The 26,721-nt window shown below is 42.6% G+C and overlaps 1 protein-coding gene across 1 annotated transcript in view; it reads right to left on the minus strand.

Moving 5' to 3' along the window:
- tspan15 (tetraspanin 15) overlaps positions 1-26,721 on the minus strand; it is a 258,614-nt gene that overhangs the window by 180,409 nt on the left and 51,484 nt on the right. The window contains exon 2 of the mRNA XM_068052393.1: positions 3,072-3,257. Within this exon, the coding sequence (XP_067908494.1) occupies positions 3,072-3,257 (186 nt within the window). The remainder of the gene's footprint in view (positions 1-3,071; positions 3,258-26,721) is intronic.

Raw genomic sequence — 26,721 nt, forward strand, 5'->3', positions numbered from 1 at the left:
TTTAACACCCTGGTTTCAGACTGAACTACCTCACGTTCAAACATAATGCAAAATGCTACATATTATGGTCACTCATCCCGAAAGGTTCTTTTACAAGATTATTAGCCCTCTCTCATTACATAATACTAGATCTTAAATAGCCAGTTCTCTAGTTGGTTCCTCAACATACTGCTCTAGAAAACCATCCCTAACACACTCTAAAAACTCGTCCTCCACAGCATTAGTGCTCGTTAGGTTTACCCAGTCTATATGCAGATTGACGTCACCCATGATTACTGTTATACCCATGCTACATGCTTCTCCAATCTCTGATTAATACCATGCCCCACACTAGCACTACTGTTTGGTGGCCTATAAACAACTCCTACCGATGTTCGCTGCCCCTTGCTGCACCCAAACAGATTCCACATTTTGTTCTTCTGACCTGAGATCTTCTCTTACTAATGTACTGATCCCATTGCTTATCAGTGCAACACCACCTCCTTTTCCTTTTTGCCTGTCCTTCCTAAATGTCGAATATCTTTGAATATTCAGTTCCCAGTCTTGGTCAGCCTGTAGCCACGTTTTCGTTATGGCAATTAGATCATACCCATTTACCTCTATTTGTGCCTTTAAATCATCTACCTTGTTGCAAATGCTGTGTGCATTCAGGTAGAGTGCCCTTAACCTCGTCTTCTTGACATTATTGTGCATTCTAAACCTAATTGATGCTTGCCTTTGTTTCACCTGCCATCTAAGGTCACTTGCTACTTTTCTACCTCCTGTTACCAGCTTTACTTCCTTCCAATTTGAGCTCCCCCGACAAGCTAGTTTAAATCCTCCCCAACAGCACTAGCAAATTTCCCTGCGAGTATCAGTTCTGGATTCTGTTCTGCTGTAGCCCATGCATCTTGTACAGGTCCCACTGCCCCAGAACCAGTCCCAATGCCACAGAAATCCGATGCCTTCCCTCCTACATTAATTCTCCAGCCACGTGTTCAATCAATCCTCCTATTCCTATGCTCACTAGCATGTGGCACTGGGAGTAATCCTGAGATTATTGCTCTTGAGGTCCTGCTTTTTAATTTCCTTCCTAACTCCCTAAAATCTTCTTTCAGTACCTCATCCCTCTTCCTACCTATGTCATTGGTACCAATGTGGACCATGACCTCTGGCTGTTCACCCTCCCCCAGAAAAATGTCCTGCAGCCACTCCATGACATCCTTGACCCTGGCACCAAGGAGGCAACATACCATCCTGGAGTCACTTTTACTGCCGCAGAAATACCTGTCTGATCCCCTGACTATTGAATTCCCCCATCACTATTGCTCTTCCACTCTTCTTCCTCTCCTCCTGTGCAGCTGAGCCACCAGAGGCGCCATGGACTTTGCTCTGGCTGCACTGCTCTAAGGAACCATCACTCTCACCAGTATCCAAAATGGAAAACCGATTAGCAAGCAAGATAGACTCGGGAAACTCCTGCACTGCCTGCCCGGTTCTCCTAGACTGCCTGGCGGTTACCCATTCCCTCTCTGCCTACATGCTCATAACCTGTTATGTGACCACCTCCTTAAGCGTGCTATCCAAGTAGTCCTCTGCCTCATGGATGCACAACAGTGACTCCAGCCACCGTTCAAGTTCCGAAACCTGGGGCTCAAGCTTCTGCAGCCACTGACACTTCCTGCCGATGTGTTCATCTAGGACACATGGTGCATCCATGACTTCCCACATACTGCAGGATGTAAATTCCAATTGGCCGAGCTGACCTGCCATACCGTAACTTTAAAAACTATTTATTACAGTTAGAATTAAAATAACTTACCAGTTACTCACCAATCAGCTTCTTCCCCTCCACTGAAGAGAGAGGCTGAAAAAAAGGTAGAAAAAAGGAGCCCCTTTCTCACTGAATTCCCTCACGCACCAATTCACACTTTACACTCTGTGCAGACAAAGTAGCTCTCAGTGCAGACAAATCTATTATCTCTTTTAATTTATAGTTCCCCTCCTTACCGAACTCCCTCACTTACCAAACTCCTTTCTTCACATTGTGCCTCCAGCAACACTCAGTGCAGACCAAAACCCACCTCCAAAACCCAAGATCAAAGAACTCTTAACAGATTTGTCAAACATGAATTTCCTTTCATAAATCCGTGTTGATTGTGTCCAATCATATTATGTAAGTGTCCTCTTATCACATCCTCAATAGATTTTAGCACTTCCCCTGCTGCTGGCTAACTGGCCTATAGTTCCCTGTTTGCTCTCTCCCTCCTTTCACAAATGGCCAGGTGATGCTTGTTACTTTCCAATCCATGGATACATTATCGAATCTAGGGAATTCTGGAAGATCAAAACCAAAAACATGGCATAAAACAAGTTGGATTTCTCTTCCCTACCCTAGAAAGTACTTGCTAAATTCACATGAATTAGCATTAATCAGGAAACTAGTGTAGTAAAATCATCTAAATTTTCACTATGCTAAACAGTAGAAAGGGCTAATTGACTTGCCATCAACTAATTATAGAGTTGTAAGGCATTAAACCATTTAAAATAAACTGGTTCATGCTTTTGGTAAGATAGCAGAGAGAGAAATGATAGAAACAGGTGACATGTTTACTTGATAACACAATTTCCAGGTCACTAAAATTTATCAGGGGTTATATTTCAGGAATTTTTCTCATGATGTAATCATGTTTTTACAAAATGATTTCTGGTCAAACCTCGTTTTGCAAATTAAACAAAGTTTTCTTTATAATCTCACAACAAAGATAATGACACCAGTATCGGGATGAAAATTTGGACTTTGGACATGGTAATTACTGGTTCTTAAATGTCCCAGGAGTATTATGGCTGAAATAATATACATTACTTTAGCAGTAATGATTTCCACTTCACATCATTATTCATTGTATGCAGTCTGGATCTAAAAGAAGTATTTAGGGGGAAATATTCAATAAACCAGGCAGGAAAATTACATTGAAAATTTAACTATACATTAGGCTCATTCCAGCTTGCTGCATTTTTTAAAAACATCAATGCAAAGTTCAGAGGTGAAAAGCCAATAGAGGGTTGTGGTACAAAAAAGAATATCTTACCACTTTAAGAAGGCACAAATTATCCCTCAGAGATGCGAGAACACCAATAAAAGACACCACAAACATCAGAATTCCCAGCAAAATCAGAATTATAGCTGGAGCTAGAAAGGCACCTTGCAGCGTCTTGTACTTCTGCCTTTCAACTTCTGCATAAATGCCAATACAGAGGATAAAACCTCCTATTAACTGAAAAAGAGAAAAAAAAAGATCAGCACTTTAAAGGTAAAACTACAAAAAAAAATCTTAAATAAAAACAAGAAATGCTGGAAATACTCAGCAGGTCTGGCAGCATCTGTGGAGAGAGAAGCAGAGTTAACGTTTCAGGCCAGCGACCCTTCATCAGTTCTGATTGTTTTTATTTCAGATTTCCAGCATCTGCAGTATTTTACTTTTATTAAAAAAAATCTTAATGTTGATTTCTATAGATTTTATAAGTCTCTATAGGACCAAATCCATCCAAGTATTTAATACGTTTCCTATATTCTGGGGCACTCTTCAAGCAAACCTTCCCCACACCCCAAAATGCTTCAACTTCTATCTAAAGGTATTTTCAACATCACTCTTACATGCAAATAGCCACATAACTCCTGCATGTGAACCATGTCCTTTATAATTTGAAGCCTGCATCTTTCACTCTCTTCCATACTAAAGTAGTACAGCCAAGGGCTAGCAGTTACCCTACTTAGCAGGAGAGCTTATGTAAATTCTTATTATGGAACCTGTTAATCCAGAAGGCAGAATATAATATCCTTCCTAAGTGTACAGGAGAGCAGGAGCTGTGTCATGCTGGCTCAATCAGGTTGCAAGAAGAAGTTAAGTTCACAGAATCAGAATGACAGAATCGTTACAGTGCAGAAGGAGGCCATTCAGCCCATCGTGTCAGCATGGCTCTCTGAAAGAGCAACTCCCTCAGTTCCATATCCTTGCCTTCTCCCCATAACCTTGCACATTCTTCCTTTTCATATATCTGTCTAATACCCTTTTGAAATCTTCAATTTAACCTGATTTCGTCACGTTCTCAGGCAATGCATTCCAGACCTTAACCACTTGCTGCATGAAAAGGTTTTTCCTCATGTCATTTTTGCTTCTCTTACCAAATACTTTAAATCTGTGCCCTTTCATTCTCAATCCTTTCACAAGTGGGAACAGTTTCTCTCTATCTACTCTGTCCAGACCCCTCATGATTTTGAATACCTCTACCAAATCGCCTCCCAGCCTTCTCCAGTAAAAACAGTCCGAATGTCTCCAATCTATCTTCATAACTGAAATTCCTTATCCCTGGAACCATTCTCATGAATCTTTTCTGTACTGTCTCCAATGCCCTCGTGTCTTTTCTCAAGTGAGGCACCCAGAATTGGATGCAATACTCCAGCTCAAGCCGAACTAGTGTCTTGTACAAGTTCAACATAACTTCCTTGCTCTTGTACTCTATGCCCCTACTAAGAAAGCCCAGGATACTGTATGCTTTATTAACTGCCCTCTCAACCTGTCCTGCCACCTTCAATGACTCATGCACATATACACACAGGTCCCTCTGCTCCTGCACCCCTTTTAGAATTGTACTCTTTATTCTATATTGTCTCTCCATGTTTTTCCTACCAAAGTGAATCACTTCACCTTTCTCTGTATTGAACGTCATCTGCCACCTGACTGCCCATTCCACCAACTTGTCTATGTCCTTTTAAAGTTCTACACTATCCTCCTCACAGTTCACAATGCTTCCAAGTTTCGGATCATCTGCAAATTTAGAAATTGTGCCCAAGTTCTAGTTCATTTAATATATATCAGGAAAAGCAAGGGTCCCAACACTGATCCCTGGGGAACGCCACTACAAACCTTCTTCCAGCCCGGAAGACATCCATTAACCACGACTCTTTGTTTCCTGTCACTCAGCCAATTTCTTATCCACGTTGCTACCGTCCCTTTTATTCCATGAGCTACAGGTTTGCTCACAAATGTGGCACTGTATCAGATGCCTTTTGAAAGTCCGTGTACACGACATCAACAGCATTGCCCTCATCACCCCTCTCTGCTACCTCCTCAAAAAAACTTGAGCTAGTTAACTTACGAAATCATGCTACAGGTCATTATGCTGGGCTCCAGCAAATCTAAAATAAAGTTATTTTAAAGCATTTATACATTTTAAAAGCTGTTTATTTTTTATAGCAATTGTTACGACCAGGTGAGCAATGTCTAGGGGTCTTTTGCTATCTTTACCTGGTCTTATTGTAACAAGGTTTTTTTTTTAAACATTGTGTTTTGAGCTCCCCCTTTGTGAATCCTTGTTCACAGTTTCCAATTATCAGGCAAATAACTGAGCACAGACTTTCTTTGATTTAAAGCAGAAATTTATTAAAACCTTAGAACTTGAACTCTAATATGGTTCACGTCTCCGGATATACAATACACTCACGCTAGCACGCACACGCGATATAAACATACAAAAATAGGAATAGAAAAGATAAGTAGAACAGTTTGAGGAAATATCTTAGTGTTTCGCGAGCTCGCTGTAGTCCTTGATTGAAGAAAATAGTCTTGTGCTTTGTTGGGGCCCAGTATTCTCTTCTCTTTTGGGCCTCCTTATCTCGAGAGACAATGGATACGCGCCTGGAGGTGGTCAGTGGTTTGTGAAGCAGCGCCTGGAGTGGCTATAAAGGCCAATTCTAGAGTGACAGGCTTTTCCACAGGTGCTGCAGAGAAATTTGTTTGTCGGGGCTGTTACACAGTTGGTTCTCCCCTTGCGCCTCTGTCTTTTTTCCTGCCAACTACTAAGTCTCTTCGACTCGCCACATTTTAGCCCCGTCTTTATGGCTGCCCGCCAGCTCTGGCGAACGCTGGCAACTGACTCCCACGACTTGTGATCAATGTCACAGGATTTCATGTCGCGTTTGCTGACGTCTTTAAAGCGGAGACATGGACGGCCGGTGGGTCTGATACCAGTGGCGAGCTCGCTGTACAATGCGTCTTTGGGGATCCTGCCATCTTCCATGCGGCTCACATGGCCAAGCCATCTCAAGCGCCGCTGGCTCAGTAGGGTGTACAAGCTGGGGATGTTGGCCGCCTCGAGGACTTCTGTGTTGGAGATGCGGTCCTGCCACCTGATGCCAAGTATTCTCCGGAGGCAGCGAAGATGGAATGAATTGAGACGTCGCTCTTGGCTGGCATACGTTGTCCAGGCCTCGCTGCCATAGAGCAAGGTACTGAGGACACAGGCTTGATACACTCGGACTTTTGTGTTCCGTGTCAGTGCGCCATTTTCCCACACTCTCTTGGCCAGTCTGGACATAGCAGTGGAAGCCTTTCCCATGCGCTTGTTGATTTCTGCATCGAGAGACAGGTTACTGGTGATAGTTGAGCCTAGGTAGGTGAACTCTTGAACCACTTCCAGAGCGTGGTCGCCAATATTGATGGATGGAGCATTTCTGACATCCTGCCCCATGATGTTTGTTTTCTTGAGGCTGATGGTTAGGCCAAATTCATTGCAGGCAGCCGCAAACCTGTCGATGAGACTCTGCAGGCACTCTTCAGTGTGAGATGTTAAAGCAGCATCGTCAGCAAAGAGGAGTTCTCTGATGAGGACTTTCCGTACTTTGGACTTCGCTCTTAGACGGGCAAGGTTGAACAACCTGCCCCCTGATCTTGTGTGGAGGAAAATTCCTTCTTCAGAGGACTTGAACGCATGTGAAAGCAGCAGGGAGAAGAAAATCCCAAAAAGTGTGGGTGCGAGAACACAGCCCTGTTTCACGTCACTCAGGATAGGAAAGGGCTCTGAGGAGGAGCCACCATGTTGAATTGTGCCTTTCATATTGTCATGGAATGAGGTGATGATACTTAGTAGCTTTGGTGGACATCCGATCTTTTCTAGTAGTCTGAAGAGACCACGTCTGCTGACGAGGTCAAAGGCTTTGGTGAGATCAATGAAAGCAATGTAGAGGGGCATCTGTTGTTCACGGCATTTCTCCTGTATCTGACGAAGGGAGAACAGCATGTCAACGGTCGATCTCTCTGCACGAAAGCCACACTGTGCCTCAGGGTAGACAGTATTAGTTATCTTAAAACCTTGTCCACATGGCAAACCTTTCTCTCTTTGAGTTTCACCTGTTTTCATAAGATTCAGTTCCTTGGGAAGAGATGAAGGCAGGCAGACAGGCAGGAGAGGAGATGTTCTCAGTTCCAGGAGAGGTCTTTACTCCATGAGCACATGGCTTTTCTCCCTTGGCAATTCCTTTGCTTGGGAGTTCAAAAACTCGGAACAGCTAGTCAGTCATGTGACCAAGACTGGTCTGACCACTTCTGTGAATTGGAAGAAGGGGTTTGGCTCCCTCTGTTTCCACATTGTCTGGTACTATGCAAATGTCCTTCCAGTCAGAGATTGCAAATTTTTAAAGTTTTAATGTTCATGTGGCAAAATAATATGTGCCTCAGTCTTGGCAGGTGGGGTTTGCCTGACACAATAATTTTCAATAATTGTGGATTGCGAAAGCTAAGTAATCACATCTTGTTCTAGATAATGTCCATGTAGTTATACTCATGGATGGGGCTTTGTTTGATTTATCAGTTGATCAAATCCAGTATCTCCATGAATCTCCAGTAGACTGGATCCACATTCTGGAGATTTGAATTGTGCAAAATGGTCTCAGATGAAAAATGTGTTTGAGAGGATACCTCATTCTTCCAGCATGCCAATCCAGCTATTTTCCCACTGTAACATCTCCTGGTTCTTAAATGAGTGGAATGTCCTGTTCTTGACCACCATGTTCAGATTTATGTTTGCGACACAGTGGCACAGTGGTTAGTACCGCAGCCTCACAGCTCCAGGGACCCAGGTTCAATTCTGGGTACTGCCTGTGTGGAGTTTGCAAGTTCTCCCTGTGACCGCGTGGGTTTTCGCCGGGTGCTCTGGTTTCCTCCCACTGCCAACGACTTGCAGGTGATAGGTAATTTGGCCGTTGTAAATTGCCCCTAGTATAGGTAGGTGGTAGGTAATATGGGATTACTGTAGGGTTAGTACAAATGGGTGGTTCTTGGTTGGCACAGACTTGGTGGGCCGAAGGGCCTGTTTCAGTGCTGTATCTCTAAATAACAAATATTACACACATTGTATAGGCTGAGAATATTCCATTTATTTACAGCCAGCTGACTGATGATAACAAAGGTATGGTAACTTTCAATAAGAATTGCATAGAAGATGTGGAAATAATTTACAATTAATTTACAACCATTTGCATTTATATGGCAACTTTAACATAGAAATACATCCCTGTGCAATTTAGAATTTTATTAAAAAATAGACAGCGAGCAGACAATGAAAAAATTCGGAGGGGTCGTCAAAGAAGTAGGTACAGAGGTTCATGCAGAGAGCTCCAGAACATGGGGCCTAAGCAGTTGAATCATAGTTACCAGTGATGGGGTAAAGGAAATGGGTACATGAGAATCTGGAGTCAGAAGACCTCAGGGTTCAGGACAGAGTTTAGGACTGGTGGAAGTTACAGTGAAAGAGAGGCGAGGCTACAAAGGAATTAAACGCATAGATGGGGAATTAAGGAGCCAATGTAAGTCAACGAGGACAGGGGTGATGGGTGATCAGGATTTAGTGCAGGTTAGGATACAGGCAGCAGAGTTTTGGCTGAGCTGAAGTTTATGGAGGGTTGAGGTTGGAAGGCTGGCCAGGGAACATTGGAATAGCTAAATCAGGAGTTACCAAAAGCATGTGTTACGGGTTTCAGCAGCAGATGGGCTGAGGTAGGGGTGGAGATGGGCAATGTTAAATAAGTAGAAGTAGACAGTCTTTGAGATTGAGAGTATATGGGGTCAGATCTTAGGCAAACTTTGCTTAAGATTGAATAGGACATTCAAACATTACACTCTCCTTAGTCAAAAGTCACATTGTCCTTAGTTTTCTTTGAATGAACCAGTTTCTTTGGATGAAATGGCTGTCTCTTCTTGTCCTTGATGAGCCTATACAGTCACAGAGGTCCATTTACCAGAACAAATATAGGCCAAAGCCAGAACTGCAGAACAACTAACTGCCATGACACTGTCATCTAGGTGCACACCTAGAGACCTAGATAGTGCATCTTTCATTATGTTGCCAAATAATTAGTTTTTTATTTGAAAAACAAATTTCATTTTGAGACTTTCGCAAATGAATACAAAGGCTTTCATCACCACCCTGTGTTTTGTTGATAGAAAATTCAAACGATCATAATTAATTACAAACCCATTTACATATAGAACCAATCTGAGAAAAAGAATTTTTGAGCAAAATGTTGTTCTAACCCCCAGTATCTAATACTATACTAATACTCCAATATGATCCAAGGTGTGACAAATGGATAACACTGAATATACTTGGAATTTTGTACCACAGAAACAGGTCATTTGTACCAACATGTCTATGCCAGTGTTTATGCTCCACATGAGCTTCCTCCCACCTTTATTCATCCCAATCTATAAACATATTTTTCTAATTCTTTTATCCTCCATGTACGTATCCAGATTCCCCTTGAATGCATCTTAATATTTATCTCAACCAATCCCATGTGGTAGTGAATTCCACACTCTCATCACTCAATGAATTCCTTATTAGATTTGTTAGCCATTATCATAAGCATGGCTAAAATGCTGTTCTGGGCAGATTTTCTTTGAAGAAAGAGCACGTCTGACATAAAGCATTATATGCTGGGAGTGCACATCAGGAATCCGGGCACAGAGGTCAGCCCACCCCACAGAGTTAGCTGCCAATAATATAAATGGATGGAAAATCGTTCGTGTGGGCCGCTGACTTCTGCACACGTACCCCCAACATGCACCCTATCACACAAAGATCTATGCTGGGACAGCCAAATCATGAGATCTCTACCATGGATCTGTAAAACACACCTCGCAATAAATAATACCATAGCCACTTAATACAATCATGTCAAGTTTTTCAGTTTGCCAACCCCAAGATTGCATTATACATTTAAAATAAGTGGTTTAACACCTTCATTAAATTAGCAAAGAAACACAATAAAAATGCACCGAGCATTTGTATAATGATATACAGTAGATCTTACAAGAAGTGCAAAAGATTTTTACTGTCAGAGCTCCTGTGGCACAGCTCACAGTGAGTCATAAGGTACGCTATGTTATGGCAGTTACAGTGCTAGACCTCATGACACAATGTATCAAGGCTACTGATTTACTCTAACTAGATATGTAAAATTCAATTTTTATTACATGGATTTGTCCTAAGGTTTTCAATGTCTATTATTCTGTCAAAATTGAGAGGTAGTCTCTTTATTTTTTATATATTACTTTACCAATATGATTTACTTGTGGTCCCTTCACATTTTCAAAATAGAAAGTGCATAAACCAAGACGATTTATAAGATGCACCTTTGAAGTAACTACTGAGAATGAGCAGTACTTGGGAAGAGAGCCAGCTCCACTGGGTGTTGTCCTTGACTTGTAATACTGGGGTTTGACAGAACTGGCAGCCCAGCAGATTGACAGCACTGCAGTAAGGATGCCAATGTTTTAAAGCATTGGAAGTCCTTTGGTCTCGCATAACGGTGGAAGAGGACCCTGAGGTATGACAGAACTGGGGGATGGAATGTGGGAAGTTTTCGCTGGTGGTTTCCCTGTACAGGTCAGAAGACGGTGAGGACGTGCACAGGCAGCATTGCATCAGGATGCACTGGCTTGTAAATTTTGTCACGCACATCAGAAGTGCCAACGATACAACATTCTCTGAAGAGTTATTAAACAATGAACTTTAGCTTTAAAATATGAACTTTTATTTTAAAAAGTGAACAATGGCCCAAAATGGCCACCGAAGAAAAAGGGGATCAGCCTCTTGTGTATCCGAACAGTCTGACAAAGGACAAATCTTCAAAGCCAAAAGGTGTTAATGAAACCCATCTTACATCTATCCTAAAAACATTCCAGAATTGAATGTCTTCTTCTAAAGCAAAGGAGGTGTGAATTAGCCACGTCCTGGGCCATTGTGCGATCACCATGAGTGAGAAACCAGAGTGTCTCCTAACAGGTGAGAGGTGGCACAGTTTTACCTTAAAACAAAGACAGCCAGAGAAAGAGGGAGAGACTGACCCAGGTGAAACTACTTGTAACGGCTGGCATTCCAGCAAGCCAGAAAGCACATGCCCTGCTGAAAAAATCCAACATCTACATTATACAGCACAGCGCGCTGGAAGGGACCTACAGAACTTTCAATCAAGAGAGAAATCGACACTCATCTCAGGCCTGCAACTATCTAGAACTTAAATCTCAAGGGAATTCAATATACTTAATAGAGACATATAAGATAATCAGAGGGTTAGATAGGGTGGATAGTGAGAGTCTTTTTCCTCGGATGGTGATGGCAAACATGAGGGGACATAGCTTTAAGTTGAGGGGTGATAGATATAGGACAGATGTCAGAGGTAGTTTCTTTACTCAGAGAGTAGTAGGGGCGTGGAACGCCCTGCCTGCAGCAGTAGTAGACTCGCCAACTTTAAGGGCATTTAAGTGGTCATTGGATAGACATATGGATGAAAATGGAATAGTGTAGGTCAGATGGTTTCACAGGTCGGCGCAACATCGAGGGCCGAAGGGCCTGTACTGCGCTGTAATGTTCTAAAAAAAAAGGTGTAGCATAATCCTTCTCACCCCACTAAAACCCAATCTATCTGTTTCTTGTGTGTGCACATGAGTGAATGCCTGAGTGAATGAGGTTGCAACAATTTCAGGATAAGGCGCATTGATCAATAAACAATTGACTTTCTACTTTTAAAACTTACAAGAAAACGTGTTGCTGTCTGTTTATTTGAAAAATAAAACCCCAAGGGGCAACACTCTTAATACAAATACACTTCCTGCGGTCAGGTGGGGAGCTGAACAGTAGGGAACCACTCATGTCACACCACGTGGCCATAACAAATCGGGGGCTCAAAGATTGAATCTGAACTGCCAGACAAACGAGAGACTTGGAAAACAGGAGGAAAATTGACCTCTAAAATTGTAGAAAAATAAACAAATAGGTTTCCATGTATTTTTTTTTTCTCCACGGTACTAGAAACAAAAGAGGTGGCTACATTTAATACTAAGAAGTTTGTAGAATAGGGAGAGATATCCCATAATAAGTTAAACAAATTAAGTGTTGAAGATTTAAAAAGCTTAGCGACAGAGACGGGAATCACTTTCAGACAAAAAGCAAAGAAACCTGAACTGCTGAAAAGTCTAGCCAACCATTTTAAAGTTACCTCTGAACTAGAAGACGAAAGCTTAGAATCAGAGTCTGAAAAAATAATTCTAGCTAGAATCCAGCTACAGATGTAAAAGGAAGAAAGGGAAATGCAATTAAAAAGAGAAGAGCAGAAATTTCAAAAGGCAAAGGAGGAAAGGGAATTTCAGCTTCAAAAAGAAAAGGAAGGAAGGGAGCTTCAACTTCAAAAGCTAAAAGAGCAAAGAGAGTTTCAAAAGAAAAAGAGGAAAGGGAGATGCAAAGAGAGGAAGCAGCAAGAAGTTTTTGAGTTACAGATACTGGAAATACAAAATGAAAATGCTGAAAACCTGATCTGCAATTTAGAGCAAAACTTTGATGTGCTGAAACACTCAAGACATGTGCCAACATTTAATGAGGAGGAGATTGAGTCATATTCCATATCATTTGCGAAAATAGCTAGCCACCAGGCTAAAATGGCCAAAATAATTCTGGACTCTCCTCTTATAAGAGTCCGTGGGTAGGGCACGTGAAGGTTTTTCCGTTACAAGAAAGTTCCTCTGATCATGAATAAACAAAAACTGCAATTCTAAATGCATATAATCTGGTACTGCAAGCATACAGACAGAAATTCCAACACACATGGAGAAGATCCACATAGACTAACACTGAATTCGAAAGAGTCAAACATTAGGCTTTTGATTGCTGGACACAGTCTCTCAAGCTAGAACCCTCGTATGAAAATTTGAGAAAAGTAATGTTGCTGGAAGAGTTTAAAAATAGTATCCCAAGTAGCATAAGAACCCACATCGAAGGACAAAGAGTCACAAGAGCAAGAGAAGCCTCAAAAATGTCCGACGACTATGAATCCCCAACTCCAAATAAATTTGGGACTGGTAACTTGTATAAGCTAGGGAGAGATAGCAAGGATGCAGAGAAAGCAGAAATGGGCTTGAGTGAAAAGGAGAGCAAGGAAGGAAAACCCGACCAGTCTCCAACTTTTAAAAGAAGGAACCCAAGGGATAAATCAGTAGGGATCCACCCAACCTGTTTCCAGTGAGACAAATCAGTGCATGTCCAGGCCAATTGTTGGTATGCCAAAAGAAAAGCAGGAGGCGCGGCAATCAAGCCTGTGTTCTAGTATAACACAAGAGCAGAGCACATATCAGAACTTTTTGCACAAAGGAAAAATGACTCCTTTTGTGTCTCAGGAACCAGACAAGGAGATAACATCCTCAGAGATACCATTTATTTTCATACCCTACTGGTAGCCAAACTGACAGAAATGCCACTGGAAAGCAGAACAAATACACAGTATTAGCAAAAGGGCTTACTGGCAAATGCACGACAGTTCTCTTAGTTAAAATTTACCTGCAGAGTAAGTTGGTCACTGGGGTAGTGACCGTCAGAATCATTCAGAGCTTACCCATGCAGGGGTAGACCTATTCCTGGGCAATGACATGGCAGGAAGCGCAGTATTATACTCAGAGGGTCCAGAGCAGTCCACAGAGACTGGAGAAACTGAGGGGAGGAAACAAAACTTGGTACAACTGCAGAGGGCTGAGGACGTCCAAAAAATCCCACAGTGGGTGATAGAGCCAGAAGAATTTAAAAGGGCCGAGATATAGCCAAAAAGATTAAAGAAGCTATGATAAAAAATGAAAAACGGAAAGAAAAGCAACCGATATATGGTTAGCTGAAACCTTTTTTTTTTAAGATTTCAATAGGGACAAAACGTTCCCAACAGAAAAGCCAAGAGTGAGGGAAGTGCCACAGGGGAGTCCAGTGAAAGCTGGACAACCACCTGCAAGCAGTAGTGTCCCAGAGGACATGGGGCAGATTAGGAAAACATCTATCTCTGAAGTAAAAGGAAAAAGGGAAGGTAACATACTCTAAAGTGAACCACACTTGTGAAAATCACAGGAGAACTAAAAGTGAGGTCAGCATGGATCTACCTGCTGAAGAATCACACACTTAAGCTCCAAATCCAAAACTAACCAAACCCAACAATTTAGAGTCAGAACACAGCCAGAATAAGGGCAGGAAGAAATCCCAGATGCCTCGCAGGAGCTAAAAAAAACAATGCATCACCCACTATCACCCTAGAAATAAGAACAATCAATGTTCCAGAACCTGAATGGTTAACGCCATGTATTGTGGAAGTAGTAGTCAAGGAGTTCAGGCTTGTGCAAACAGAGAACATTGCCACAAGCAGTAACAGAAATTTACATACAAGCTTCACCAACAATCACATTGTTCTGGAGATTAACAGTCCTAAAGTAGTACAAACCGGTGAGAGAAACTACAACCCCATTTGACAACACTTAACCAAATGAAATGCAATTTTTTGATGGTGCCAAAGGAGTGAATGACATGAATGTGTAAAGTGGTGTGACCCTAAACTATCTTAGTGTTTTTCATCTCTTTCTAAACCCCCAAAAAACAAACATAAAAATAAAATCCAAGGCTTTTTTTTCCCCTTTTGAGGGGCATGTCACACACATCAGAAGTACAATGATACAATATTCACAGACTAACTCTGAAGAGCTATGAAACAACAAACTTCATCTTTAAAAATGAACCTTTATTTTAAAAAGTGAACACTGGTCCAAAATGGCCACCGAAGAAAAAGGGGATTAGCCTCTTGTGTATTGACACAGTCTAACAAAGACAAAAGGACAAATCTTCAAAGCCAAAAAGTGTTAATAACCCATCTTACACCTATCCTAAAAACATTCCAGAATTGAATGTCTTCTTCTAAAACAAAGGAGGTGTGAAGTAGCCACATCCTGGGCCATTTTGCGATCACCATGAGTGAGGAACCAGGAGTCTCCTAACAGGAGGTGAGAGGTGACACAGTTTTACCCTAATACAAAGACAGCCAGACAGAGAGACTGACCCAGAAGGTGAAGCTACTTGTAACAGTTGGCATTCCAGCAAGCCAGAAAGCACATGCCCTGCTGAAAAAATCTAACATCTACATTATACAGTAGAGAGAGTTGGAAGTGACCCACCATCTTCAATAGAACTTTCAATCAAGAGAGAAATCTACAATCATCTCAGGCCCGCAACTATCTAGAACTTGAATCTCAAGAGAATTCAACAGGTTTAGCGTAACCCTTCTACCCCACTAAAAGCCACCTACCTCTTTCCCTTCTCTATCTGTTTCATCTTGCGTACATGCATGCGAGAAAATGCGTGACTGAATGAGGTTGCAACAATTTTGGAATACAGCATATTGATCAGTAAACAATTGACTTTCTGTTTATTTGAAAAATAAAACCCCAAGGGGAAACCCTCAGTACAAATACACTTGCTGCAGTCAGGTTGGGAGTTGAACAGTAGGGAACCACCCACGTCACACCAAGTGGTTGTAACAATTTGAGAGATTTTTGCGAACATTGCATTCAGTGTGCTGCAACTGACTTTTGCAGAGAACAAAAAAAAAGACAAAGGAAAATTGAAAGAAAAGTGCGGCACTTTTTACGTTTCCAACAATTAAATCCTAATAGAATGAGACTCCACACCTGTAATAGTTAATTTTCAGTGCCAGAGAGATGTCTGGCAGCAATTCACACTTTATCACATTGCTATTACGATAAGTAGACTGAAACGGGACAGGACTTAGCTTTCTTTGAGGTTGTATCTACCGTGAACAATAGCAGAGTGGTAATGTTAATGGATGAATACTCCGGAGATATGAGTTCAAATCTCACCACAGCAGCTGGAGGAATTTATGTTCAATGAAATAAACCTGGAATAAAAAGCCAGTCTCAGTAGTGGTGATCATGACACTTAATTATTGTTGTAAAAACTCATCTGGTTCATTAATGTCCTTTATGAATGGAAATCTTCCGTCCTTACCAAGTCTGGCCTACATGTGACTCCAGGCCCACAGCAATATCTTAACTGTCCTCTGAAATGGCCTAGCATTCCACTCAGTTGCATCAAACCACAATGTCAAAGTCAAAGAATAATAAAACAGGAGGGGCTACCCGGCACTGGATACAAAAAAGGCACACCCAGCCCAGTCAACCATGCAAAGTCCCCTCACTAACATCTGGGGACTTGAGCCAAAATTGGGAGAGTTGTCCCACAGACTAGTTGAACAACAGCCTGAGCATTGAGCCAATGTCCCAGATTACTCCATCACCATCCTTGGTTACGTCCTGTCCCATTTTGGTCTAAGTATCTTTTTAGTGGCGTGATAACTAATAATTACTGTCAAACATCCTCTCTGGCACTGAAAATTAACTATTACAAGTGTGGAGTCTCATTTCCTTCGGTTTTAATGGTTGGAGATTTTTTTTTAATTGCTTTGTCTCCTTTTCCTTCTCTCACTCTTAAGCCAATCTTTTACAGTAAATTGATTAAGTTTATCCATTGAATTATCTTTTGTGTTTTCAAATAATTTTTTTGCATACCATCATGAAAGTTCTGATTTCAAGGCCTCAGCCTTTCAATAAAGTTTGGACTAAGGCACAATATTTTTGCATATGCAGCGTACAAATGTTTCCAGGATAGAAATTAGGAATTGGCACCCAGCTGACATATTTCTTTTCAAATTTCATAGTGGTATACAGTCGGAAGGAGCGGCCCTTGGAGGCCGCAACACTGACCCCATGAAGTCTCATGGCATCAGGTCAAACATGAGCAAGGAAACCTTCTGCTGATTGCCACCTACCGCCTTCCTTCAACTGATGAACCAGTGCTCCTTCACACTGGAAGAGGCACTGAGGGTAGCAAGGGCAACACAACATACTCTGGGTGGGGGACTTCAACATCCATCACCAAGAGCGGCTCGGTAGCACCACTACTGACTGAGCTGTCCAAGTTCTGAAGGACCTATCTGCCGGACTGGGCTTATGACAGGTGATGAAACATAGAAAATAGGAGCATGAGTAGGCCATTCGGCCCTTTGAGCCTGCTCCGCCATTATGATCATGACTGTTCATCCAACTCAGTAACCTGTTCCCGCTTTCCCCCCATATCCTTTGATCCCTTTTGCTCCAAGAGCTATATCTAACTCCTTCTTGAAAACATACAATGTTCTGGCCTCAACTGCTTTCAGTGATAGCGAATTCCACAGGTTCACCACTCTCTGGGTGAAGAAATTTCTCATCTCAGTCCTGAAAGATTTACTCCGTGTCCTTAGACGATGACCCCTGGTTCTGGACTCCCCCACCATCGGGAACATCCTTCCTGCATCTACCCTGTCAAGTCCTGTTAGAATTTTATAGGTTTGTATGAGATCCCCCCTCACTCTTCTGAACTCCAGCAAATATAATCCTAACTGACTCAATCTGTCCTCGTACATCAGTCCCGCCATCCCAGGAATCAGTCTGGTAAACCTTCGCTGCATTACCTCTACAGCAAGAACATCCTTCCTCAGATAAGACCAAAACTGCACACAAAATTCCGGGTGTGGGTTCACTAAGGCCCTGTATAATTGCAGCAAGACATCCCTGCTCCAGTACTCGAATCCTCTCGCTATGAAAGCCAAAATACCATTTGCCCTTTTTACTGCCTGTTGCACCTGCATGCTTACCTTCAGCAACAGGTGTACAAGAACATCCAGGTCTCGTTGCATTTTCTCCTCTGTTTATTGTCGTACAGATAATAATCTGCCTTCCTGTTTTTGCTACCAAAGTGGATAACCTCACATTTATCCACATTATACTGCATTTGCCATATGATGAGAGAACCAACAAAAGAGAAAACCTACTTGACTTCATCCTGACCAATCTAACTGCCGCAGATGACCATGACAGTATTGGTCATAGTGATCACCACACAGTCCTGTCTTCACACTGAGGATACCCTCCATCATGTTGTGTGGCACTACCACCATGCTAAATGGGATAGATTCAGAACAGACCAAGCAGCTCAAAACTGGGCATCCATGAGGTGCTTTGGGCCATCAATAGCAGCAGAATTGTATTCCCCACAATCTATAACCTCATGGTCTAGGTTATCCTTCACTCTACCAAGAAGCCAAGAGATCAATGAGTACTGTAGGAGAGCATGCCAGGAGTAGCACCACGCACACCTAAAAATGAGGTACCAACCTATGAGGCTACAACATAGGACTACATGCATGCTAAACAGTGGAAGCAGCATGCTATAGGCAGAGCTAAGCAATACCACAACCAACGGATCAAACCAAAGCTCAGCAGTCTTGCCACATCTAGTCATGAATGGCAGTGGACAATAAACAACTAACAGGAGGACAAAGATCCAAGAACATTCCCATCCTGAATAATTGATGAGCCCTGCACATCAGTGCAATAGACAAGGCTGAAACATTTCCAACCATCAGCCAGAAATGCCAAGTGGATGATCCATTTAGCTTCCTCCTGAGGTCCCCAGCATTGTAGATGCCCGTCTTCAGCCAATTCGATCCATTCCATGTGATATCAAGAAATGGCTGCGTGTACTAGACACAGCAAAGGTTATGGGCCCAGATAACATCCCATCTATGGTGAAGAGTTGTGCTCCAGAACTAGCCATACAACCAACCAAACTGCTCCCGTACAGCTACAGCACTGGGATTTACCCAACAATGTGGAAAATTGCCCAGTTATGTCCTGTCCACAAAAAGGACAAATCCAATCTGCCCCATTACCACCCCAATCTACTCTCAATCATTGGCAAAATGATGGACGGTGTCATCGACAGGGCAGGGCCATCAAGCAGCACTTACTCATCAATAACCTAACCAAAAAAAACTTGCTCACTGATGCTTAGTTTGGGTTTTTGCAGGACCACTCAGCTCCAGACCTTGGCCCAAACATGAACAAAAGAGCTGAATTCCAAAGGTAAGTTGAGAGTGACTGTGCTTGATTTGACCGAGTGTGGCATCAAGCAGCCCTAGTAAAATTGAAGTCAATGGGAATCGGAGAAAACTCTCCATTGGCTGGAGTCATACCTAGCACAGATGATGATGATGGTAATGTTTGTTGAAGGCCAATCATCTCAGCCCCGAGACACTGCTGCAAGATTTCCACAGGGCAGTGTCCTAGGTGCAACCATCTTCAGCTGCTTCATCAATGACCTTTTCTCCATCAAAAGGGCAGAAGTGGGAATTTTCGCTGATCATTGCTCAGTTCCATTCAGAATTCCTCAGCTAATGTAGCAGTCTGGGCCCACCTGCAGCAAAACCTAAACAATATTCAGGTTTGGGCTGATAAGTGGCAAGTACCATTCATGCCTCACAAGTGCCAGGCAATGACCATCTCAAACAAGAGAGAATCTAACCAACTCCCCTTGATATTCTATGGCATTCCCATTGCTGAATCCCTGACCATCAACATCCGAGGGACTACCATCGACCAGAACCTGAATGGGGTTAAAGACGGAATCTATTTGGTTAGAGTTATGAAACACTGGTTCAGCCTCAACTGGAGTATTATGTACAGTTCTGAGCACCACACTTTAGGAAGGATGTGAAGACATTAGACAGGAAACAGGAAAGATTTACAAGCATGGTTCCAGGGATGAGGAACTTCAGTTATTTTGATAGATCGGAAAAGATGGGGTTGTTCTCCTTGGAGAAGAGAAGGCTGAGAACTTTTTTTTAAATGTAGCGAGTAGTTAGGGTCTGGAATGCACTGCCAGAGAGTGTGGTGATGGCATATTCAATATTGGCTTTCAAAAGGGAATTGGATAGTTATCTGAAGAGAAAAGATGTGCAGGGTTACAGGGAAAAGATGGGCGAGTTAGACTAACCGAGTTGCTCTGACAGAGGCAGCCACGTACAACAGGCCAAATGGTCTCCTTCTATGCTGTAACCATTCTATGATTCTAATTCGGGATGGACAATACATGCTGGCCTTGCCAGCAATGCTCACATCCCATGAACAATTTTTTTTTAAATGGAGCATGCTATTCAATGCACTTCAGTGGTTAGCTGGACAGTGAGATGCTGTTATCACAAGGCCAACGGTGGAGCAGCATAGCTGAGACGACAACACTTGGATATTTGAGTTTAACTACACATCTGTCCCTCGTCTGAAGTTGCTATACCATTAGTATATAAGTAACAATGGGTGCATTTAGCTTCCCTGTTACTTTGACAAAAAACTTTGGACGATGCCTTGCAGTAGAGGAGAGCCCATTATCAAAAGTTACATATTCTGAGCAAATCAAATGTCTTTCCAAACTTTTGAATGTTTGCAGTGGTTTGAACAGTGGCTGCACCTATATCATTGGTGGTGGGAGCAGATTGGTTTAAGTGTATATTTTCTTGTAGTATTTTTAATATATTTTTACCAATACATTAACAGCAGGACACCACTGAAATATATGCTGAATAAACTGCTTAGCCATCAAACTTTTATCTTCAGTAATTTACTGAAAAATGTCACATGACCCTGATATTTTTCAGGTCCAGTGTTAATAGTCATGACTATGTTCAGCACCTTGGCTACACCACATCCCATTAGTTAAACGATATTCTAGCTGAAATTACTCAGTTGTTTCAGGACTCCTGCTTTAACTGCCAGAAACTCTGCTGGGACCCAACCTTACGTAAGGGTCCGAGCCCTCAAATGTATGTACCGGAGTCGTTGGAAGTCAATGATACAACCGCCAACTGCCAAGTTATCTGCAAACAACAGGTCACCCATCCCTTGCAGTGGCACACTAACAATACAATGCAGCTTCGGCAAGTCGGCATGGAAACCACAAACATTCTACCTAGTAGACATGAGCGGACCAGTGGTGGCAGGGCTACCAGCGTGTAAGGACCTCAACATCATTACTATCCACCTTGTCAAGGGGAAATCTCCAAGCACTAGAACCCGCTCGCAAATTCTAACCAGCATCAAACGGTGCAGACTGGAAACCCAGCAACAGCACAACGACACCGCGCCTTCACTTCTGCTCTCCAGAGAAACGCCAGAACCACAACTAGCCAGAATGGACAGGTATCGCCATGAGACCAAGTACTCTTCCCCAACAAGTCTTCGACCCTGAGCCCCAAGCCTTCAGACGCGGAGGATGAGGAGAGGTGAAGGATACACAATGTCCTGAAGAGGGAAAGGAGGAATGAGTTGAAGCATTTTCTGTTGGCCCTTCAAGATGAGGTGCCGGGATTCTCCAAGATTGACAAGGCCCCAAACGTGGTCATCTTGAGAAAAGCAACAGAGTATGTTAGCAGGCTGAAAACAGAACAACAGAAACTGAATGCAGAGAGGGAGAAACTTCAGAAAGAACAGCAACAGATGAGAAGCAAATTCCCCGAGCAAGAGTCATCAAACCACCAAGACGACATAAGGACTTCTGAGCCGCTATAGTTGTAAATATCACAATCTTTATCCATGTGTAAATAATTTTGAGATTATCTAATTTTATGTGCTTTTACTTTTAGCATACGAGACTTATCTTTGGAAAGAATGGAGATGTTGTATTATTGCCTTTAAGAGTGATGTCCCTTTAAGATCTTAGTATACGAATGAGCTAAGTACCAGGATACAGTCATATGACTTGGAGCCAGAGTCACTCTGCATTTGGAACGGCCCGAGTAAGGTTCTGTAAGTAGTTTGCTCTGTATTGTACATAATAGTTAGCTGTTAATAAACTTGTTGGAGATCTTCAACCAACTGGACTCCACGCATCTCATTTATGCTGCGTCAAACATAAAAAGGAACTCATTATATGGTGGCAGCTCCTCATTACACCCAGGACTTGCACTGGATTTTCGGGCCTGGAACAACTCTGGCAAGATCACCACTGGAGGGCATCAATGGCTACAAAAGTGCCAAGATCATTGGCCTGTGGAAATTTCTGTAAATCATTACAAAACACAACTTCTCCTTAAAACCAGCTCCCATCCCTAGCTGCAAAAAAAACTGCAGAAAAAAGTGCTTACATAGTAACAAAATATTCTCTTCAAAGTATTTTGTGTGAAATGCTTCAAGACATTTTAACATTAATGCATTTTATACTGCCTTGCTATTGTGCAGCTGTCAAGCTGCTTCACTGATTCAAATCTCTCAGACAGCACATCACACTCTCCTGCTCTGCCATATGAAATGATCTTCATTGAAATACTCAACCACGTTTGCTGATCATGTTATACAAATAGGAGGAACTTTTTAAGAGATTTAGTGCTGGGTTATTCATAAATCACTGTAGCATTACGCTTAGGTCTTGGTGCACTTGAACTCATTTGCTTCCATTCCTTGCATGCAACAAGACCTGGACAACATTGGGCTAATGTGTGGTGCAACTGTTACTTGCGACTTTAGTGCCAGACAATGACCATCTTCAACAAGAGAGGATCTAATCATCGCCCCTTGGTGCTCAACAGCATTACCATCGCGAATCCCCCACCATCATCCTGGGGGTTACCACAGATCAGAAACTTAACTGGACCGGCCATATAAATACTGTAGTTACATGAGCAGATCAGAGGCTGGGAATTCTGCAGCGAGTAACTCATTTCCCAACTCCCCAAAGCCTTTCCACCACCTACAAGGCAGAGGTTAGGAGTGTTATGGAATACCTTCCACCTGCCTAGATGAGCTCAGCACCAACAGCACTCAAGAAGCTCAACACCATCTATGACAAAGCAGCCACTTGATCGGCACCCCAATGACCACCTTAAACATTTACTCCCTCCAACACCAGCTCACAGCAGTGTGTACCATCTGCAAGATGCACAGCAGCAACTAACCAAGGCTCCTTCGATAGCGCCTTCCAAAACCTCTACCGCCTATAAGGACAAGGGCAGCAAATGCATGGGAACACCACCATCCACAAGTTCCCCTCCAAGTCACACACCATCCTGACTTGGAAATATATCACCATTTCTTCATTGTCACTGGGTCAAAATCCTAGAACTCTCTCCCTAACAGCACTGTGGGTGTGCCTACACAACATGGACATCAATGGTTCAAGAAGGTGGCTCACCACCACTACCTTCTCAAGGGCCATTAGCGATGGACAATAAATGCTGGCCTTGCCCATGACGTCCACATCCCATGAAATATGAATAAATACGATAAAAGTGACCCAGCTACAGAAGTGTTCAGTTTTCATTTAGATATTTTCATATTGAATCTGATGGCTCAACGAGGCTGAAGCTAAGTTATGAAATGGGCACATGAATTCTCAAACACAAAATGCAGCAGACTTGCAAACCTACAATCAATGGGCTGCTGTCACAATGTCAATAGTGGAATTGTTCATTTCTTGGCCACAAGTCACTGATGCCTGAACAAGAAAATCAGCACCAACACATCTCCAAGTTAAAATCCTTCTGGGATGTACAGTGCGCTACAGAAAGCAAAAAATAGTGAACACAAGTAATGACCTGGACTACAGCACACCAAATTGCACTGTTCTAAATTTTATCATTGCCTAATGGGACTCCACTCCAGATTTTGTCAGGTTTACTCCCATTGCCATTAGCTGTTGATGTTGTTGTTAATGTTGAAAGGCACTGACCGTCAGGGCCCAGATCACCATAGATATGGGTGTGGTCTTGTCCTCCAGGTGTGCAAGGAGAGCAGCTGCAGGTTGCCACTTCCCACCTCCATCCTCTGAACCCTTGCTACTTTTAGTGCCCGAGCCCTCGCTACTTCCGGTGCATGGAATAACACCAAGCTGACCCTTAGGATCAAGCCCATGGTTTATAAGGCCTTTGTTCTCAGCACCTTTCCATATGGCTGCAAAACATGGGCGACTTGCAGTTACCAGAAAAAGCAGCTGAACAATTTCCATCTTTGCTGTCTGCAATGCATTATGGGTATATTCTGACAGGACAAAATCAAAAATGCGGCAGTCCTCGCAAAGGCAGAGTTCCCAAGTGTGTTCGCAGTAATCAAAACAGAGATGGCCTCGGTGGATCAGGCAGCTCTGCAGAATAGAAGAAGGGTGTGTACCCAAGGACCTTCTGTAAGGCGAGGTGCTGGGAAAACTTGTAGAAAAAATAATTCAGGACTAAATCAACAGTCACATGGACAAATGTGAGTTAATTAATGAAAGACAGCATGGATTTCTTGAGGGAAAATCATGTTGAACTAACTTGGAGTTTTTTTGAGGAGGTAACAGAGAGGGTTGATGAGGGCAATGTTGCTGATGTGGTGTACATAGACTTTCAAAAGGCATTTAAAACAGTGCCACACAACAGACTTGTGAGCAAACTTGTAGTTCATGGAATAAAAGGGATGGTAGCAACATGGATACGAAATTGGCTTAGCGACAGGAAACAAAGAGTAATGGTTAATGGATGTTTTCGGGCTGGAGGAAGGTTTGTAGTAGAGTTCCACAGGAATCTGTGTTGGGACCCTTGCTTTTCCCAATATACCTAGACCTTGGTGAATAGGGCACAATTTCAAAGTTTGTGGATGATACGATACTTGGAAGCATGGTGAACTGTGAGGAGGCTAGTGTAGAACTCCAAAAGGACATTGACAAGTTGGTGGAATGGGCAGACAGGTGGTAGATGAAGTTCAATGCAGAGAAATGTGAAGTGATTCATTTTGGTAGGAAGAACATGGAGAGACAATACAAAATAAAAGGTACGATTCTAAAGGGGGTGCAGGAGCAGAGGGACCAGCGTGTAGAAGTGCATAGGTCATTGAAGGTGGCAGGACAGATAGAGAGAACGGTTAATAAAGCATACTGGGCTTCATTAATAGGGGCATAGAGTACAAGAGCAAGGAAGTTATGTTGAACTTGCATAAGACACTAGTTCGGCCTCAGCTGGAGTATTGCGTCCTGTTCTGGGCACTGCACTTTAGGAAGGACGTGAGGGCATTGGAGAGAGTACAGAAAAGATTCACGAGAATGGTACCAGGGATGAGGAATTTCAGTTATGAAGATAGATTGGAGAAGTTAGGACTGTTTTCCTTGGAGAAGGCTGAGAGGTGATTTGATAGAGGTATTCAAAATGATGAGGGGTCTGGACAGAATAGATCAAGAGAAACTGTTCCCACTCATGAAAGGATCGAGAATGAGAGGGCACAGATTTCAAATATTTGGTAAGAGAAGCAAAAATGACATGAGGAAAAACTTTTTCATGCAGCGAGTGGTTAAGGTCGGGAATACGTTGCCTGAGAATGTAGTGGAGGCAGGTGCAATTGAAGCATTCAAAAGAGAATTAGACAGTTATATGGAAAGGAAGAATGTGCAGGGTTACGGGGAGGAGGCAGAGGAATGGAACTGAGGGAATTGCTCTTTTAAAGAGTCAGTGCGGACACGATGGGCCGAATGGCCTCCTTCTGCACTGTAACGATTCTGTGATACACTTAATGGAAGGAGAAGGACAAGTGTGGAGGAACAGAGATATCCAAGTGTTCAAATATATAATTCTCTGAAAGTGACAGTGCAGGTAGAAATAGCCAGAAACAAGGAAACAGTGTACAAGAGCATTTTATATCAAACATTGATTTGGCCACTGTTAGAGTTGTGACCAGTTTAGAGACTCCAATATAGAATGAGCAATTAAAGCCATATAGAGTGATCCACTACGATAACAGAGATAGGATATTGTAGTTGCAAGGAGGGGATTGAGACACTGGACTATTTCTACTGGAACAGAGAAGACTGAGAAATTTTATAGATTTTTTTAATTATGAAGCATTTTCATGGGATGAACAGAAAGAGTATTTTGTCTGTTTGGAGATTTATTTTAAAATTGTCACTGGAAGATTGGAGAAGGTTGTTGGAGCATGGAATGTCTTTTTTACATGGAGCAGCTGTGGCAAAGACCACTGTCTCTTTTAAGAGAAGAGGAAGATATAGAGATGGGGCAAGAGAATAGGGCATTGAGATCAGTTTTGCATTGCTGTAGAAAAATGCTGGCATAGATATAATAGATCGAATGGCCTTCCCTTTGCTGTAAACATCTATGGTTCTATAGATACACAGAATATATTTCCAGATAAAGCAATTAAAGTATTTTTATTTCGAACAAAATAGAGCTTAGTGCAGAACAACATCTTGGTGAAGAGGTTAAAGCTTTCACTAGGAATGGGAAACCAGAGGATCATCAGAGTTAAATGCCACTAAATTGCCTGCTAGTGTTCATCAACAAGTCCACACAGCATTTTGGTGGATTGCGCATGACCTAACGCCCTCTAACAGTGCCCAGTTGATTGGGAGTAAACAAGTCATGGTGATACTTGAAAGTATATGGTCATGCTAGGCCCCCACCTGCCAAGAATGAGGCACATTAATTTTGTCATGAACATTGATTTTAACCTGTTACTGGAGTGAAGAAAGGACGTGTTCAACAGATCAGCCGTGGCTGGAAAAGACATTTGCATATTAACAGACAGTGATTGGAAGTAGAAGCTTGCTACCCGACCCGAACCCGACGGGACCCGACGACATGTGTCGGGTTCGGGTCGGGCCCGGCCCAACTTTCGGGCTCTGGTTGGGTCAGTTCGGGCCGAGTCCAGGTCGAGTTGGGTGGGGTCGGGTCGTGTTGTATCG

Source organism: Heterodontus francisci, chromosome 20 (genome assembly GCF_036365525.1).
Source record: "Heterodontus francisci isolate sHetFra1 chromosome 20, sHetFra1.hap1, whole genome shotgun sequence".
NCBI classification, from domain to species: domain Eukaryota; kingdom Metazoa; phylum Chordata; class Chondrichthyes; order Heterodontiformes; family Heterodontidae; genus Heterodontus; species Heterodontus francisci.